The following is a 19498-nucleotide window of genomic DNA, read 5'->3' on the forward strand; positions in this document are numbered from 1 at the left end:
ACTTTTTCCCTTCCAAAGCTGGTCGATTGTCAAATTTCACTGAATCTACTTTATAATAGTGCTTATAAAATATCCCTTCTTTCCAATCTCATAACTAATATCAGGTCCTAATGCACACTGCCTACATTATTGCCAAAGCTTCCTAACTATCCTGCCCTTTCCTAAAGCAAATACCTGAGTGTTATTTCCTATACTTACAATTTTTTATTGACTCCCTATTGCCCATGCAGTAGAGTCCAATTTTAAAATCAGGCCCCTTTACTGCATTATTAGCACAGGTTGTACTAATTCATACTGTGTGTGTGTTTTGAGACTCTTGTTATTCCTCATACACATCCTGCAATTTCCCACCACTTTGCCTTCCTGTTACCTATGCCCAAATTACCCTTCCAACTAATTATTACATAACAAAATTCTATCTGTTTTTTAAGGTTTGACTCTAAAGTCACCTCGTATAATAAATGTTTTGCTTTTCCTCTGGTAAGAATAATTTTTAAACGCCTATGGATCTTTATCTGTATTTACCTCTTTACCCTGTTGGCTTTCAAACATGAACTATGATTATATGGAAAACCTTTAGCTGATAGCAAAAAATGAAGTCCAAACAACTCAGGGACTCAACAAAGATTCATATTTTTCCCTATCTTTAATTGCTCAAGAATAGTATTAACATCTGAATATTTCCTTAAGTCTTCACATAGTATGTGATCCATAAATATATGTTGAATGAAAGTGAAAATGATTTGAAAGCTGCAAATCAAATGTAAAACAGTAAGAGGATTATCATATTGATGATTAAATACTATATATCTCCAAAGAAAATATGACTTAAAAGCAGGCTTAAGATCAAATAATTATACTAGATAGAAATTGGCACACTGTAATTAATTTTAAATAGTAAATCATTTTTTAACTTTGAAAATTTTAAAACAATCAGAAAATCAGTAATTTCCACTTAACATTGCACACATGGTTCCTAATTCAAGCCTCAGGTAGAATAACAATTTCCAGTATCTTAAAAACAAATAAAGAAAACCCAAATCACTTTCTTATTCTACTTATTTAAAAGGGACTAAAAGGTGGACATCTTGTAACATATACTGAGTTTTGTGGAGATTAGGGACTGGTTACTAAATGTATGATGAAGTAATATATATTTTCGTGTGCGATTGATTGTCAGTGAGGAGGAGGAGAAATGAAAACTACTTGACAAACGAGAAGCGTCTACTTTGATTTTTATATGTAACTTGTCAAATTGGTAAAGCTCTACCTGAGTTTCAAAATATTTATGATGACTTTGGAAGGAACACTTGTTTCTGTTCATTCTACAGTTGAGAGGAAACCTAATATACAGAGTCATATTTAAATTAATGATTGAGGTATGAGATCTAAGACTAACTAGAGTCAAACTAATTAATGCCAATAGTTTAATTTCATAAAAGGTTATTTCTCTCCTTATATTTCACTCTATACCCAGCAGTCAGGCCTACTTAATCCAACCAATATGCCTGGCCTTACTCTAAACTCAGAGACCATTCTTGGTTAAATATTCCAGTGAATTCACTAACTGATGGTTCAATATCAATTCAGTATCTCTGCTCACTCCAATTTGACTTGATTAAACTCCAAATTATGTGTGCTTGTATTTCTGCCCTAATATCTAGACTCCAAGTGATTCAGAGTCTGTGCATGGGTCAGTTACTGGTTATTTAATCTTTTCTTTTTAACTCTGTCTCCAGACCGTCTTCACAATCAAGGATTCCTGAGGCTCAGTATCTGAAATCTAATTCCAGATGAAACCCATATACTGTTACTTGGACATCCACTGGTCTCACCCATAGCTGAAGATTTTGAACACAATTTTGTCTCACTTTTGTTCTTGCTTTCAACACATATAGATATCTTGACCTTATATTCACTTACTGGATCCATATACCCTGTATCCATGCCTAGATTATGACTTCCTCTGAATCTACATTTAGACTCTTAGCCTTGTCATTGATACCATGGCATTATCCATCCTGAAGCACCCAGGTTTTACCCACACATTCCATTTAATGTTGACAAGCAAAACTGATTTCAAAATAAGATACCATAAAAGAATGAGATATAGTAATATGGACTTCTGATAAATTCATGGCTCTGCCACTTATGAAAAAACTGATACCTAGTAAAAGATGTCAATGAAACATGTATCATGATAATTTACCTCAAAAATGACATCACACATATTACATTACTAAGAAAAGGACTATCTAGGAGACAGATTTTATTCCTATCTACTATAAATTCAGAATAATAAATAGAGCTGTATTTGAAAAAGGGAAACAATCTCAATAATTCAATTGCTTCTAATTAAGTATTATAGTACAGTTTATATTTTCCTTTAAGTAGCATTTAATTTTTTGTCTTTCATTAGACATACATGTGTACTAATTTATGCATTAATTTATATAACTAATGTATATTAATTTATATTTTAATTTATTAACTAAAATGTAAATTTATATCCATGTATTCATTTATATCCATATATATGTTGCTTGGGATTGAGAATGTGGATATGTATCATATATATTTTATACCTCCCTATAGTCCTGATATATATTCTCTTATAGAGCATATGCAATAAGAGATTTTTTTTTTTTTTTTTTTTTTTTTTTTTTTTTTTTGCGGTACGCGGGCCTCGGCCTCTCCCTTTGCGGAGCAAAGGCTCCAGAAGCGCAGGCTCAGCGGCCATGGCTCACGGGCCCAGCCACAACGCAGCATGTGGGATCTTCCCAGACCAGGGCACGAACCCGTGTCCCCTGCATCGGCAGGCGGACTCTCAACCATTGCGCCACCAGGGAAGCCCAATAAGATATTTTTTAAGGAGAAAAATGTTATGCCATTTTAGTGGCGTGTATGTGAAAGGGTACTCCTGGGGTGTGTGTGTGTGTGTGTGTGTGTGTGTGTGTGTGTGTGTGTGTGTGAGTGTATGTTGAGGACAGGGTTGTTAAACTGTGTCTTGAGATTCTTCCAAAGACATTGAATACATTACTGATTTCATTTCTATTTGTAAAACAATCACAAATTTCAAAATTGTTCCAGTTTGTTTTGAATAGAGAATATGTAAATGTTTCATCATATTGAATATTTTTAACATGTATTAATGTTCTTAAAGATATTCTTTAGAGTGTCTACTGAGAGGAGTCAATATTCACATAATAGTTGCTTCTGATTAGACATGACAAGAGTCTAATGTCTTACATGACATTGTTCATATAAGTTCTACTAGTCAAAGTTGCGTTTGCTCAAACACTAACCTTATAGATCTGTACATTGGATTTGAATGCTCTCCAGATGACTGGGATCCCATTAAGCTTACACAGCAGCATTTCTTCAATTTTTCAGAAACTAACTTACAACTGGACTATAATACTAGCTTTAGTTTATGACCCTAAAGGAATAAAACTATTGGCATTAGAGCACTGAAGACAAAGCCTTGTTAACATAGGTACTACAAATCTTGTGCAAAGTGGGTTTCTGTAAAATCAATAAATAGAGCTCTTCTATAAGCTCTAAACAATACATTGAGTTAGAAACCTTAGTATAAAGAAGTTATAGTCATGACATCTTTTTCTTTAAGCTGAACTTACCTTTTTTAGTTGAGGCAGCACCAACCTCTTCTTTGGCTCGTTCAGTTTCTGTAAATTCAGAGATTGAAGAAGAAGAAACGGATATCAGACATGCGAGGTCAATATCTTATAGTATTCTAAGTCAGACAAGACTAAAACTGCCCAAAGGATAAAATGTATGTGGCACCTGAGAGCAAAGCAAGCAGCACAGAAAACCACGCTAGAATAAGCTTGAATTTTTTTGTAACTAATGAACTTCCTTAAATAACAATGTAGAAATTCTCTTTCAAGATACAATTCTGGTGGTACTAAATTTTATGCTTATATAAGTAGTGACCATAAAAAAGGCAGCTTATTCCACAGAATTATACTGGAATACTAATTTATTAGTTTATAGTCAAATCTTAAATGATGCATAAATTGTGGGGAAGAGCACTGGAAAAGCCTTCTTTGTTTAGCCTTTAACTATGGGGATGGCAAGCCATAATTGACCTCAATCAATTTGCTTTATATTATAAAATATTAGCCATAATGTTACAGAAAATTCCATTTGAATATTGCTTTGAAGAGAGAGAAAAATAAAAAAAATTTTAAAGGCCAAAATGGCTTCTTGGAGTTTCTCTATCTAGTGTGGAAGATAGGAAGATAGGTGAGCTCTTCCAAAAATATAATCTGAAATGCTGGTCCTAGTGCAAAATGTTAGACCTCAAATCAAGGCTAATTAAAGTGGAAGTTTCTTTGATCCATACGAAAATTAGAAAATGACAATGAGCTGGTAAATTTTTACAAAGTTTATTTACTCATTTTATTAGCTTTTGATTATTCAAGGCTGTTGCCCTTGGACATCTGTATTTGTATTTTTAGTTTTATTCTTACTAGTAAATGTATATAATCCCTGTTACTCCTATGCACTCACTCAGCCGCTGAGGCTCTAGAACAACCAGTAAACAGGGGTCTTCATGGCCCCTTGTCCTCCCTGTGCCATAGACCTTGGGCTGTGAGAGAGATCAGATGTCAGAGATCAGACCTTCACATCACTTTCAGGTTTTAATTTCACAATATTAGATACCACAAGCTTCACAATTTGAGCCCAGGCAAGAAGTCATGTAAATAAGACTTCTTCAGGCTGTTTCAAGACCTGGAGCTCCAGGACTAAGCAGATCCCTGGCTGTTATATAGCTTTGAGGAAAGACTTTAGACCAGTGGTTCTCAAAATTGGCATCCATCAGAGCCACTCGGGAGGGCTGTTGAAACACAGACATGGGCCTGATTCAGTAGGTCTGGGGCATGTCCTAAGAATTTACGTTTCTAGCCAGTTCCCAGGTGATGCTTATGCTGCTGGTCTTGGCCACATTTTGGAAACTAATTACCACACTTCCCCTAATACGCAATCAGGACTAATGTCCCTGAAATCCCCAACCTTGTTCACCTCAGGTGAACTACCATGAGTCTAGGCTTCCAGCAGAAAACAGTCTATATGGCTTCATATTTCTTCTAAAAACAGACTCTTTTCCAAAGTCCTTCCACTGAGTCATCTCTATCATAGCACACATCCCTAAATTCTCAGCCTCTTCTCAAAATGTGCACTTTACTTTCTTCCTTTAACCAAACTAATTCCCGAAGGACACTAAATCCCCTACAAATGGTTTTCCAAAATAGAGACAGTTTATTTTCCCCCTATATACCAAAGTGTCTAGAAGTGACGTATATTTATTTCTTTTTAACTAAATTAATAAATGCTGTTTATGACTTCTCCTTACGTATTACTTCTGATGGATTGTTATCTCCTTGCTTCTTTCAAATCTCAGTTCTTTTGAAGTCCACAGGATCAGGTTGCATCTGGCTCTGTCTTGCTCTATTGCTGCCATTAACCAGCATTATGCCTGTGTCCCATTAATTATTGAATATTTCTATACATAGTTATCTGCTCCACTATTACTACTGTGATTTTTCATTAGGAACCACTCTCAACCCAGGCTTCACACTAGACTAAGCTGGGAGTTTTTAAAAGCCTGTGAGATTTAGACGTAATAGATCTGGGGAGGACTACAGAGCTTTGAGATTCTGAGTTAATGAGTCGGGGATAAGGTAAGCCTGGCTATTTGTCTATTTGTAAGCTTGTCAAGATACTCTATTATGTAACCAGGACTGGGAGTCACTTATAGACACTGTCCATACAACCATGGGATCTCTCATTTCCTTGACCTTCTCACTTTTGAAAACTGGAGACCCCACTTCTCTGATCACTACCAAGAAAAAGTATCTTGGACTTTTTCTTCACTGCCAAGACTTTGATTTCAAAATTCCTATTCCCTGGCACCACTCTTCCTGTTATAGTTCACTTACTCAAGAACCTCCTCTAAGTAGTTTCTGACCCCGTCAATATTTTCATTCCTTTGACCTTAACAGTTTCTCAATGCTCCAGATCTTCCTTATGTCCTCACTTCTTCTTTCAAGCTTATATTTAAATAAGCCATGGTTAAATCATTCACTTATTGCTTGTTTTCATAGTCATCTGGTATATTAAGTTTCTAGGGCAGCCTTTAAGTTATTAGGTGGCTAAAAACAACAGAAATTTATTCTTTCACAGTTCTGGAGGCTAGAAGTCCAGCATTAAAGTGTTGCCAAGGCCCTCTGAAACTTGCTCTGAAGGCTCTTGGGAAGAATCCTTCCTTGCCTCTTCCTAGCTTCTGTTGGTTGCCAGCAATCTTTGGCATTCCTTGGCTTGTAGCTGCATCACTCCAATTTCTCCCATTATGTTTATACGGTTGCCTTCCTTCTGAATGTGTCTGTGTCTCTAAGTCTCCCTCTCCTTAAAAGAGCACCAGTCATTGGATTTAGGGTCCATTCTAATCCAGTATAGCCTCATCTTACAATGATTACACCATTAAAGACCATTTTTTGAAATAAGCTTGCATTCACAGGTACTGTACTAGTTAGGATTTCAACATATCTTTTGAGGGGATGCAATTCAATCCACTACATGTGCCAAAACACCAAACCTACTCTATGCCTGCCACCTGAGCCGCCATCCAAACTGGAGGAAGGCCCCTATCTGCTGCAGATATGACTTCAAATGTCTAGTCACAGTGTTTAACAGAGTGCTCAGCACTGATCAGCAATACTACCAGAGACCTAGTGAAGTTACTTTCTCATTTTTCTAGACAAGTGGTTCATGAATACCCCTCCTTTCTCAAACTTCCAACATCCTGTAACATAAAAGCAAGTTGCTGTTGGGATATTCATAGAGAAAGTAGAAGCAGATTAGACTATCTCATCTTTTCACCACCTCACCAGGACACACCAGCACCATTCGTCTTCTTTCCGGACCCACAGAATCACCATTCCCTATTTAATATTAATTCCTCCAAATTTGCCCGCATCCCAACTCCTGTTGCATAGACAATGACGTTACTCTTGCAAGTACAGCTTCTCTCTGCTACTTCATCTGCTTTCCACTTCACTGATGCTGTCACATCAGCTCAGAAACACAAAATGTCACCGTTTATAACTTCAGACCACCACAGCCTTCACTCCTACGTGTCCCCTACCTCAACTACCTCATCTCTCTGTGGGCCACCATGGTCTCCAGAGACCTGCTCAGTGTCACCACTTCTATCTTCTCATTCTCTATTTTTTAAGATTGTTTAATTGTGAAAGATATAAATGAAAGGCAAAAAGGTGTATAACATATGTGATAACATATGTGTGTATTTTAATGAATGGCAATAAAAAACGCACATCTTTGTAACCCCCTGTAAACTTAAGTAATAAAATATCACCAAAGACTTTGACACCTCTTACTTGTCCTATTACCACTGCATACCTCTCTCTTCATCTCAGAATTATCACTGTCCTATATTTTGTATTAATAATTTCTTTATTTTCCTGTACATTTTTTATTACATGAATTTATCTCTAAACAAAGGTAAGGCCAATTTTTACAGATTGAATTACATTGTTTAGAGATATAACTATATAAATTGACTTATAATTTTTAATTCTTATAATTTGCTTCCTTTAAAACGTGTGCTGAGATGCAGTGTTAAAATTGTTTAACAAGATGGCCATTAGACTTGGGTAGCTTTAGTGCCTTTGGTGGTCTACCTACACAAACCAAAGCCAGAGTCAACTAGATTTATCTCAAATCTGAGTGATACTCAAAAGCAATTATCATAAGCCAAACAAACTAAATTATTTAGTTATTTAGCCAAATAACTAATTTTCCCAAATAAGACAATATATGTTATAATCAGTTAAATATACATTTTTGCTTTGCTTCCATGTATTCTCTATAAAAACCTTTGCCATACCCCCCAATGGTGGAGTGCCCCTCATCATTTATCTGTTTTGTCACTGCCCTATTTGATTCATTGTTTACTTAAATTGTTTAACTTTTTATACAAGCCACGTTGATATGAGGAACTGTAGTTGATTGATTTAACTGCTGTATAGTATTCCACTTATACATATTCTACAAATTTGTATCAATTTTCCTGCCAATGGACACTAGGTCATGTCCTGTATGTGTTATTGTAAAATAATGCTGCTATGAATATTCTTGTATATGAATCCTGGTGCAATGTGCAAGAATTTTCTTAGAAGTGAAATTGCTAGGACATATTATGTGTCTCTGTTTAACTTCTCTAGATAAAAGCCATATTTTTCCCCCAAATTTTACACTCACACCAACACTGTATGTGAGAGTTTCTATTGCTTCATATCGTCACCATCACCAGAATGAACATTTTTCTCCATTTGTGGTCCATTTGATATATGTAAAATAGTATTGTGGTTTTAAGTACATTTTCATTATTGCTAAGAGGTTAAATATTTTTGATATGTCTATAGGCAATTTGTGTCTTGTTTTGTTTTCTTTTTGATCCTAACATATCTTTTGCTCATTTTTTCTACACATTAGTTTATCAAGTTCTTTCTCTTTTTTTATTTTTAGAGTTATTTATTTTTCATTACTAACCTCTAGTTACTTATATATGCTACAAATATCTTTTCTAAAATTGTAACTTGACTTTTATCTCTTTATGGCATCTATTGATGAGTTTTAAATTTTACTGTAATCATTTTAGTACATTAGATTTTTTATTTACAGCTTGAATTTATATATATAATTTTTGTGATCCAACCATACTTCAAGAAAATATATACATATATCTTCCTATACTTTTTTCTTTAAATTAATGGCTTGTTTTGTTTTTACCATTTAAGTCCCTGAACCATCTGAAGTTGATATTTTGGAATTGTAAAAAGTAGGAATAAATTACATTTTTTTTTTGGCAATGAATACCAACTACATCAGCAACATTTTAAAATAATCTCTCTATTCTCTAACTATTGAAATGGCTACTTTTTTATATCAGATTTTTGCTTAAGTGGAATCATTTTAGGTCTCTTTTTGTTCCTGTTTGTCCTATTGGAAAACTTGTTTAGATCTGCACCAATACCATGCTCCCTTGAAAACACAGTATCATGACACTGTTTTATTAATAAGACTCAGGTCACAAAGTACTTGTCTCAATAGTCATACTTCATACTTATTTTGCTGTACTCATTATTATACTTTCACAATATTAAAATTTATTCCTGATTTTCTATTTGAAATTCTCTCCTCCTCCTCTCTACTTCCTAATGTCTAAACTGAACTCAGATTCTACTTCTGCAAGTTCTCATCTATATAGCTTGGATCTCTTTGAACCAAACTTGATAAATGTTCTTAAGCTCCGAACCATGACATTTTTCCAATTTTGTGCTGGCACTCAGGACACCAACCTTGGCTCTATATGTGGGATTGAACAAGAAGCACATTTTGGTCTAACATCTAAGTCAGTCCCAGGTTTCTCACAGTCTAGTTTTCCTGGCACTTAAACCTCCCCAAACCGTCCCCTGGCATTGTATCAGTACTATTTTGAGTTCATTCAGTCAGCATCATCTGTGATTTGGGTAGTGATCATATAATTTATTATACAAACTAAGCAGGTGAAAGAAGGTGTTAGTAATAATTATTCCAGAATAATATAAATAAACCCAGATTGCTCTAAACAACCGAGATACCTATCATATATGGCATCCAACCTGTTGTCTAGACACACACCCCTGATATCAGATCTACTAGTTCAGGCCCATAGATCTTTCCCCCCAGCAATTTCCATGACAGAATATTTAAACTATGTCCAAAAAGCCATACCACTTTCTAACTAACATAAGCTGTCCCCAAATAGTCTTCTAACATCATATAACTAAATAAATCCAAAGGGGTTTTATTTTTAAATTCTGCATACCGGCTTCTCCTGAACGATCTGACATATATTACTAGATCAAGAGATAGATATGTGATTCACAAATTTAGGTACTGAAATGTAGTTAAGGTGATAAGCAGAGTCAGGCTTGGTGGCTGAGCATACCACAAAAATCTAGTGTAGTGTTAAAACCAAGGAATGAAAAATGCCCGACCGATGTCATTTAATTCAAATTTAGGCTCACAATTAAAAATAACTAGACTTTGGCCCCCTCACCTGGTCTTTGGTGTCTTTTTCACTCAGAATTCAAATTGACCACAGGCTGGTCAAACATGCACATGGAATACATGATCAAAGCCCTATGGTCCTCGATATGAGGAACGAAGTAATGTATGGCAGTGCTTCCCAAGGTTTTGAGGAATACTGGTCCTTGAAGTGTTCTTTGGAAAAAAGAGGGTGATGTGGTCAAATATATTTGCTAAGCATTGTCTACTACATTCCCTCCTGATTCACCAAGAGGAGTGTTAAAGATCTGAAATGCCCGTGAGTCTTGGTCCTCCTCCTCCTTGGAAATGACTAATCATATCATCAACCCCTCTGTCTCTATCCAATGTGGCGGTGGGGGTGAGGAAGTGTGTGTGCACTGGACTGCAGGGAGGAGAACTGGGTGTTTTGAGGCATTTTTGTACACACTATGATAAAGGAATCTATGTTGACTTGTGGAAATAGTAAATCTAGATTTGGCATCCCTGTTGGTCAAAGGCACTCTTCCTCCATCCACATAATCCCTGACAAATAACTTTTCAAGTGGAGGCATTAAGTGCCCCTCTGTAGTGCTTGCTACATCATTGAACATGAAGGGCTTCCCTTTTCTTCAAGCTCATGGTACCATGAGAACATCCACCCTGTACTGATACAGTTCCCAAACTAGTCTGTGTCCTCTAGTGTTTTTCTTACAGTGATTTTGGTTTCTTAAGACCTAGAGCAAACAGTTCCACACCACAAATTCAATTCACATTCTTGTTATCTCCTTTAATTGAGTGCTAAAGACAAATTACCTTTTACTTTTTCTATGAACTTGCTCTAGTCCTGTCAATTTCACCTATCCTTTTTAATTCAATACCATGAAATTGTATCACATAAATACTTAATTTATGTTAATTAAACTATACATCTCACTCTCTTATAATTTAAGATAATATAAAATCATATCCTAAATATTCAGGTTATACACACAAAACTATGTGTCCTTACTATGTGGGTGACAGAAGGAATTTTCAAGAGTATTTGTAATGATATGCCTTAGGCATTAACTTTATAAATAGCTCATTGTATATAAAAGCTATGTAAATATTCTTCTGTTGTATGATTTCAAGGCCAAAAAAAAAAAAAAAAAAAACAAAACCAGTTCTTATATGGGGAAATGGATGGTCACATTGCTAGCAGAGATTTTAAACAGTTTATGAATTATCTCTAACTTTTGTACTGGGAGATAATGCCCATGTCAAGTCCAAATCATTCAACCATATAAGGAGTTGAATATTAATTCTTTTGAAACCTTTATACTGTGTCTAAGATGATTTGGCAACCTAAATTTGTTAATTTCCTGCAAAAGATGCTGATCTCTTCAAAACTTGATTGGATAGTGTTTCATAGATAGCAGAACTTACAGGGTTTTTTTTTATTGCAAATGAATATTTTTATCTAAATGTCACATTTTTCTAGGAAGAAAATTTTCATTTTCAGAGTAATCTTCAATCTAGAGTCCTCTACCAGTTCTGCAAAATTATCAGTTTTGTTTTATATATTTTCTTGATTATGCATTTCTACAGACTATTAGCATACTAAATACTCTGTAATATGAAGTTCTAATCAGCTTATATTCAACTAAAAATTGTCATGAAAATATAACTGGAATTTTAGATTCATGTTACACCTTTCCTTAAGGTCTACAATGTCTATGTAAACACTTCCAACTGTAATATTTTTTAAAAGACACCAAGCTACTCAATATTATATTTTCCAATTTTTTTCTGATATATTCACCAATGATATACCCTGTCTCAAAAACCTGACAGTAAGTAAAACATGCATTTTTTTTTGTACTAGTACCATCACTAATACTTATGCAACTCTAAATCAAAAGGAAAATATAAACATTTACATAATGCACAGAAATGAGGTTTGACCTTAAACCTTATATACAAAGCTTAGAGAAGCTAAAAGAATATTTTTTCTAAACTCAAATATACGCCATTATGCCTACATTTTCATGAATGGCCATCTGTTAGATACTTCATCGAACTGAGAAATACCAACAAAGGAAAAAGCATTTATCTTTTAGCGTATTGTCAAAGCCCTTATTGATGCAAATGCCATGGTATACTATAGTTGTCAGTCAATATTTATTCTAAATCTGAGGATAGAAGCCTTAAAAGAAAATTATGATATTGCAAGAGCAGTACTTAATAAAATTGTTGGGGGTTTTCTTTTCATTAAAGACACAATAACTTTCATAGTAGACAAATTATGTTGCCTCCTGGTTTGATCAAGTGATTAATCACTAAGAAAATTTTCTAATGTGTTTAAGAAACTGAAAACATCACTTATCATTCTGCAAAATGGGAAACAAAAATATAAACAACTCAAAAAAGAGGTTATGACCAGGACAAATTAACATTTACAAGTGAAAGCTCTATAGATAAATTTTAATAAGAATTGATTCACAGAAAAGACAAGGTTGAGTAATTATGCATATCAGTTTAACACAACAAATAATCAGAGCAAGAAACATTTGATAAGTCAGCCTAAAAAATTAGCATTAGCACTGTCTATAGCAGAAAGTTAAATGAGTAAGCTGCTGAAATATGCTTCTTGTTTTCTCAAGTTTTAGTCAACATACTTGCTTTAACTTGTTTTTCACTTGGAGCTGTTAAGGACAAGAAATAATAAGGTCTAAGTCAGTTACAAGTCTCCTTGGGTCTCTCTCTGAAATAGTTTTCTAAAATTTTTTTTTTCAAAAAAACTAGATTATAACCTTGGAAACTAAAGAAAAATGTAGGTCTGAGAAAGAAAAAATACAACCCTGTGCCATTTTCTTTGATAAACTTTAAATAGATGCCATGAATCAAAGATTTCTTTTCTGATATTCATATACCTTCTCCCAACACAGAATGCTTATTCATGACTCATTCATTTTGTTTTCCATTTTAAATTATTTAAGAATCTGATTGGTTTTATATATATGTCAATGCAGTTTCCTTAAAGTCTACAAAATGGTATGAAAGGAAGGAAGTGAATCGATAAATTATCCAATTGTTTCAATTCTAAAAACATTGTGAATTACAGCTAAATTGCTATACTGTAATCACACCAGGAAATGAACAGATAATGATGTCAAGAAATTTAAATTATTGTATTTTGTCAAATTTAATATTGGATAATGTTTAGCTATTAAAACTCTTAAAACTATTCTATCAAACATTTAGAGAAAAGCTAACAGCCATCCTTCTCAAACTCCTCCAAAAATTGCAGAGGAAGGAACACTCCCAAACTCATTCTATGAGGCCACAATCAGCCTGATACCAAAACCAGACAAAGATACTACAAAAAAAGAAAATTACAGACCAGTATCACTGAGGAATACAGATGCCAAAATCCTCAAAAAAAACTAGCAAACATAATCCAACAATACATTAAAAGGATCATACACAAAGACCAAGTAGGATTTATCCCAGGGATGGAAGGATTCTTCAATATACACAAATAAATCAAAGTGATATACCATATTAACAAACTGAAGAATAAAAACCATATGATCATCTCAATAGATGCAGAAAAAGCTTTTGACAAAATTCAACACCCATTTATGATTAAAAACTCTCCAGAAAGTGGGCATAGAAGGAACCTACTTCAACATAATAAAGGCCATATATGACAAACCCACAGCAAAACATCATTCTCAATGGTGAAAAACTGAAAGCGTTTCCCCTAAGATCAGGAACAAGACAAGGTTGCCCACTCTCACCAGTATTATTCAACATAGTTTTGGAAGTCCTAGCCATGGCAATCAGAGAAGAAAAAGAAATAAAAGGAATACAAATTGGAAAAGAAGTTAAAATGTCACTGTTTGCAGATGACATGATACTATAGATAGATAATCCTAAGGATGCCATCAGAAAACTACTAGAGCTAATCAATGAATTTGGTAAGTTGCAGGATACAAAATTAATGCCCAGAAATCTCTTGCATTCCTATACACTAACAACAAAAGATCAAAAAGAGAAATTAAGGAAATAATCCTATTCACCACTGCAACAGAAAGAATAAAATACCTAGGAATAAACCTACCTAAGGAGGTAAAAGACCTGTACTCAGAAAACTATAAGACAATGATGAAAGAAATCAAAGATGACACAAACAGATGGAGAGATATACCATATTCTTGGATTGGAAGAATCAATATTGTGAAAATGACTATACTACCCAAAGCAATCTACAGATTCAGTGCAATCCCTATCAAATTACCAATGACATTTTTTATAGAACTAGAACAAAAAATCTTAAAATTTGTATGGAGACACAAAGACCCAGAATAGCCAAAGCAATCTTGAGAAAGAAAAACGGGGCTGGAGGAATCAGACTCCCTGACTTCACACTATACTACAAAGCTACAGTAATCAAGACAATATGGTACTGGCACAAAAACAGAAATATAGATCAATGGAACAGGATAGAAAGCCCAGTGATAAACTCATGCACCTATGGTCAACTAATCTATGACCAAGGAGGCAAGGATATACAATGGAGAAAAGACAATTTCTTCAATAAGTGGTGCTGGGAAAACTGGACAGCCACATGTAAAAGAATAAAATTAGAATACTCCCTAAAACCATACACAAAAATAAACTCAAAATGGATTAAAGACCTAAATGGAAGACCAGACATTATAATAAAACTCTTAGAGGAAAACATAGGAAGAACACTCTTTGACATAAATCACAGCAAGATCTTTTTTGACCCACCTCTTAGAGTAATGGAAATAAAAACAAAACTAAACAAATGGGACCTAATGAAACTTAAAAGCTTTTGCACAGCAAAGGAAACTATAAACAAGACAAAAAGACAACCCTCAGAATGGTAGAAAATATTTGCAAACAAATCAGTGGACAAAGGATTAATCTCCAAAATATATAAATAGCTCATGCAGCTCAATATTAAAAAAAACAAAAACAACCCAATCAAAAAATGGGTGGAAGACCTAAATAGACATTTCTCCAAAGAAGACATACAGGTGGCCAAGAGGCATATGAAAAGATGCTCAACATCACTAATTACTACGGAAATGCAAATCAAAACTACAATGAGGTATCACCTCACACCGGTTAGAAAAGGCATCATAAGAAAATCTACAAACAATAAATTCTGGAGAGGGTGTGGAGAAATGGGAACCCTCTTGCACTGTTGGTGGGAATGTAAATTGATACAGACAGTATGGAAAACAGTACAGAGGTTCCTTAAAAAACTAAAAATAGAATTACCATATGACCTAGCAATTGCACTACTGGGCATATACCCAGAGAAAACAACAATTCAAAAAGACACATGCACCTCAATGTTCATTGCAGCTCTATTTACAATAGCCAGGTCATGGAAGAAACCTAAATGCCCATCGACAGATGAATGGATAAAGAAGATGTGGTACATATATACAAAGAAGTATTATTCAGTGATAAAAAGTAATGAAATTGGGTCATTTGTAGAGATGTGGATGGACCTAGAGACTGTCATATAGAGTGAAGTAAGTCAGAAAGAGAAAAACAAATATCGTATATTAACACATATATGTGGAATCTAGAAAAATGGTACAGATGAACCAGTTTGCAAGGCAGAAATACAGACACAGATGTAGAGAACAGACGTATGAACAGCAAGGGGGGAAAGCGGAAGGGGGAGGCTGATGGGATGAATTGGGAGATTGAGACTGACATATATACACTAATATGTATAAAGTGGATAACTAATAAGAACATGCTGTATAGCACAGGGAACTCTACTTTGCTGTACAGTAGAAACTAACACAACATTGTAAAACAACTATACCACAATAAAAATTTTTTTAAATAAAAATAAAATCATTTAACCAAAAAAAAAAAACCCTCTTAAAACTGATTATACCCATAGTCATTATTTATGTCTCCCTGTGTTTATATGTTTCTCTGATGTATGCTCTATTTCAGCTTTCAGCGTATGTACATAAGTGAGAATATCTGTTATGGCCCAGTTATGGGAATGTTACCCCCAAACACATAATCTGTTCTCTGTAAGGTAGACAAAACATTCATTCCTTCCCAAAGGTAAGTAATATCAATGTTAATGTGAAATGTGTGTTATTTCATATTGTAAATTATTTAAAAGTCATTCATATTTATATTTTTTAAAAAATATGATTATCCTATTTGATATTTCTCTTTTCATCCACTCCAACATTTTCAAGTTCCTAAAATGTTCCTGACATTATAATAGGCACTCTGGGATAAAGATATAAAAAACAATCTTCATATTCTGACTATTTAAAGTGGAAAAAAGAAAAGGTAATATGATTATAAGAGTATGTTAAGTGTTTTTATATAGAAAAGAAAATGATGCTATGGGAACTAGCTGGAGAAACTACTAAATGGATTTGGGTTTTCTGAGGAAGTTTTACAAACCTGGAAGAAGAGTAAGAAATGTGGTTTTGAATCTGCACTTTGCTGTGGTCTGTGACAGGGCTGGGAGTATAGTTGAGCTAGATTTGCATGGTTATTTACATAATATTGTAATTGCTATTTTAATGTATTGCCAATGTAAATGCTATTTCCATTTAAATATAATATCATGGGAGGAGTGACTGATGGACATTATATGAGGTTATGACAGCTTACACACACACACACACACACACACACACACACACACACACACACACAATCAGTAAAGTTCCTTGCGCAGGAGTTGCATTTATTTTCATTTGAGACAACAAATAGGGCAAGTTAAATGCCAGAAACCTTTAAGAAAATCATTTGGTATTTACACCGACTGCATTCTTAGTTTCTGTTTGTTTGTATATGTGTTTTTCTGCTTGTCTGATTGTCAGTTCACATTTTTCCCCTCATTCGTATGTAAATTGACTGAAGACAAAATCTACTTCTACTCTCATTGCAACTCCCCTGAGTACTCAAGATGTGCCATTAAATAACATTTTGAATAGAGAGAGAATATCTGCTGGAATTGAATATTTCATATTTTCAAAACAAAGCAATGTCAGATGCACTTATAATGGAGAGGGTTTTGTTTTTATTTTTGTTTTCTACCCTAAACTGTAAAATAGTGTTTCTCAAACACTGCTTTGACTAATGCACTGAGGAATCTTAGGAAGTTGCAGATGCTGATTCAGTAAATGTGGGGTGGGACCAGAGATACCTTATTTCTAACAACCTCTCAGATGCTCCTAATGCTGCTGGTTCACAGAACACACATTGAGTAGCAAGAGTGTAACGTACTATTTGGCCTCCATTTTCTAACATGGCATTGGTGTTAACTGTACAACAAGAACTTGGAAAAAAGACATCTCATAAGATGGAAGGGTTTCCTGCCCTTTCCAGTCATGGCCCTTACCCCCGTCTGAGAGTACATCATTAATAAACCTTGGACATCAGGTAGAAAGACCCCAGCAACCACAGTCTGACTCACCTGAATGTTCCTTCTTTGGTGATTTTGCTGTATCAAACAAGAAAAGAAAAAAATCCAACATTTTACACCATTTGATCACATTTCATTATTCAATTGCAAGTTAATATCTTGAAATTAAGAGGATAGAGGAATTTAAAAAGTTACCTGGTTCTACATGTTTTTCTTTCTTTTCCTGTTCTGAAACATATTATTTTTGTTATTATTATTATTCCAATTTTATGTGTCACAACTTAATTGTCCTAACACAAAGAAACATATATGTCTAGTGCTGTATTGCACCAATAATAGCTGCCATGAAAAGACTAATATCCGACGTATATTTTTAAAGTTTTTCCAATCTTCCTCTGTTTTCCCTCACAGAACAGCAATAAAAATTATTCTGAATATTAGAGGAATTAAAATTTTTCATGGATAATAAACTAGAAAGATAAAGTAGGGTCTATAAAGGATGGAAAAATGTTTAATTTCCTTTCTTACTAGATCAACATGAAATAAATTTGGGACAAAAAGTAAGCATAAAGGATAATTATTACAGCTGTTGTAAAATAATTCTCAGATAAGGATGAACAGATTTCCTCTGGACTTTCTCTTCTAAGGTGAAATTTTCTTATATTGAAAAGGTATTTGTTTAGCTAAGACAAAGTCTTTGCTGAGGCAGATTTAAGATGCTAAAAATAAACTAAGAATTTTCAGGGGGAAGCAAAACACACTTCCCTTGTTTTTAGGACAAATGCTCCTTATAGAGTATTTTTCAGATAGTGTTCCTTTTTAAGAACCCACTTTTGCCAATGTTATATGAGATGAAAAATCATTCTGGCCTCAAAATTAAGCTGACATTTGTATTATAATAAGCACTAATTTTATATGAAGTGTAGGTACTAATTTTATATTTTATATGCTATTTTCTACATTTCTATTCTTACTTATTTTGCCTTGACAAGCTTGTCAAATTAATTTAAATGATTTTCAAGAAATACTTTAACATAGACACATAATTATCTGATTTTTTAAAGAAAAATAATAAAGAGATTTCTTCAAGTTTCATTTAATGAATATATTTTGGAGACTAGAAGATGTTTATGCTGAAAGAATTCTAAGAACTATATTTTAGAAACATAGAGTGTCATCGAATCTCCTATGGTTATCTCATCAGTCTCTCAAGTGTACAATTTGTTTACCACGCTTGTACTTGTGAAGGTATAACGAGCAATTTATTCACTCCCAAGATAGCAGGCAGGCAATAAAACAAATAAAACGAATGGCTTGACCAAGTGTTACAAGTCAAAGGGAAGAAGCATACTGTGACTTAGCTAAAATTTAACACAGGTAAGAACATTAACAAAAACTGTCTGGAAAACATGGAGTAATTTAATGCATTGCTTAATTTATTGCTGAACTGAACCACCAATTATCAAAACATTTCTAAGAAATTTGTAAAGTAATAACAATCAAAAAAAATACTGGAAGTAGCTTTGGGTATGCATCAAAATCAATTACCATCTGTGAGATTTCAAAGTTAAAATAAGGGTCTTCCAATCGTATCAGAAAGTAATTGTATAAGCAGAAAAATACCTGTGCTAATTTGGGATGATGGGCAAGAAAAGGCTGTCAAGTGCATTTATTATGTGGGATAGTTCAAGATGTAATTATTGAATTATCTTAATAAATACAAATTAATTCATGCTTATATCTACAGGGACTGCCAAATCATACTTATAATTGATTTTTTTATTTTTACTTTTTATTTGGAAAAAATTATAGCTCACTAGAGTTAGCAAAAATATATACAGGAAGGTCCCATATACTCTTCTCCCTGTTTTCCCAACCATGATTTGTTTTAGACTGCAAAAAACACAAAAAACAAAAAAAAAACAACCAACTTTTAAGTTGTGGTAA

At 34.0% G+C, this 19498-nt stretch overlaps 1 protein-coding gene across 17 annotated transcripts in view; it reads right to left on the minus strand.

Annotated features, from left to right (window-relative positions):
* Positions 1 to 19498, minus strand: part of TRDN (triadin) — a 502784-nt gene that overhangs the window by 238061 nt on the left and 245225 nt on the right. For 16 of the 17 annotated variants that reach the window (XM_067010670.1, XM_067010683.1, XM_067010685.1 and 13 more), the window contains 4 exons: positions 17747 to 17779; positions 17603 to 17629; positions 12774 to 12800; positions 3639 to 3686 (listed from right to left, as the gene is read on the minus strand). In XM_067010670.1, the coding sequence (XP_066866771.1) occupies positions 3639 to 3686; positions 12774 to 12800; positions 17603 to 17629; positions 17747 to 17779 (135 nt within the window). The remainder of the gene's footprint in view (positions 1 to 3638; positions 3687 to 12773; positions 12801 to 17602; positions 17630 to 17746; positions 17780 to 19498) is intronic. The other variant, XM_067010684.1, reaches the window with a different exon arrangement.

The sequence above is a fragment of the Kogia breviceps genome, chromosome 13, assembly GCF_026419965.1.
Source record: "Kogia breviceps isolate mKogBre1 chromosome 13, mKogBre1 haplotype 1, whole genome shotgun sequence".
NCBI classification, from domain to species: Eukaryota; Metazoa; Chordata; class Mammalia; order Artiodactyla; family Physeteridae; genus Kogia; species Kogia breviceps.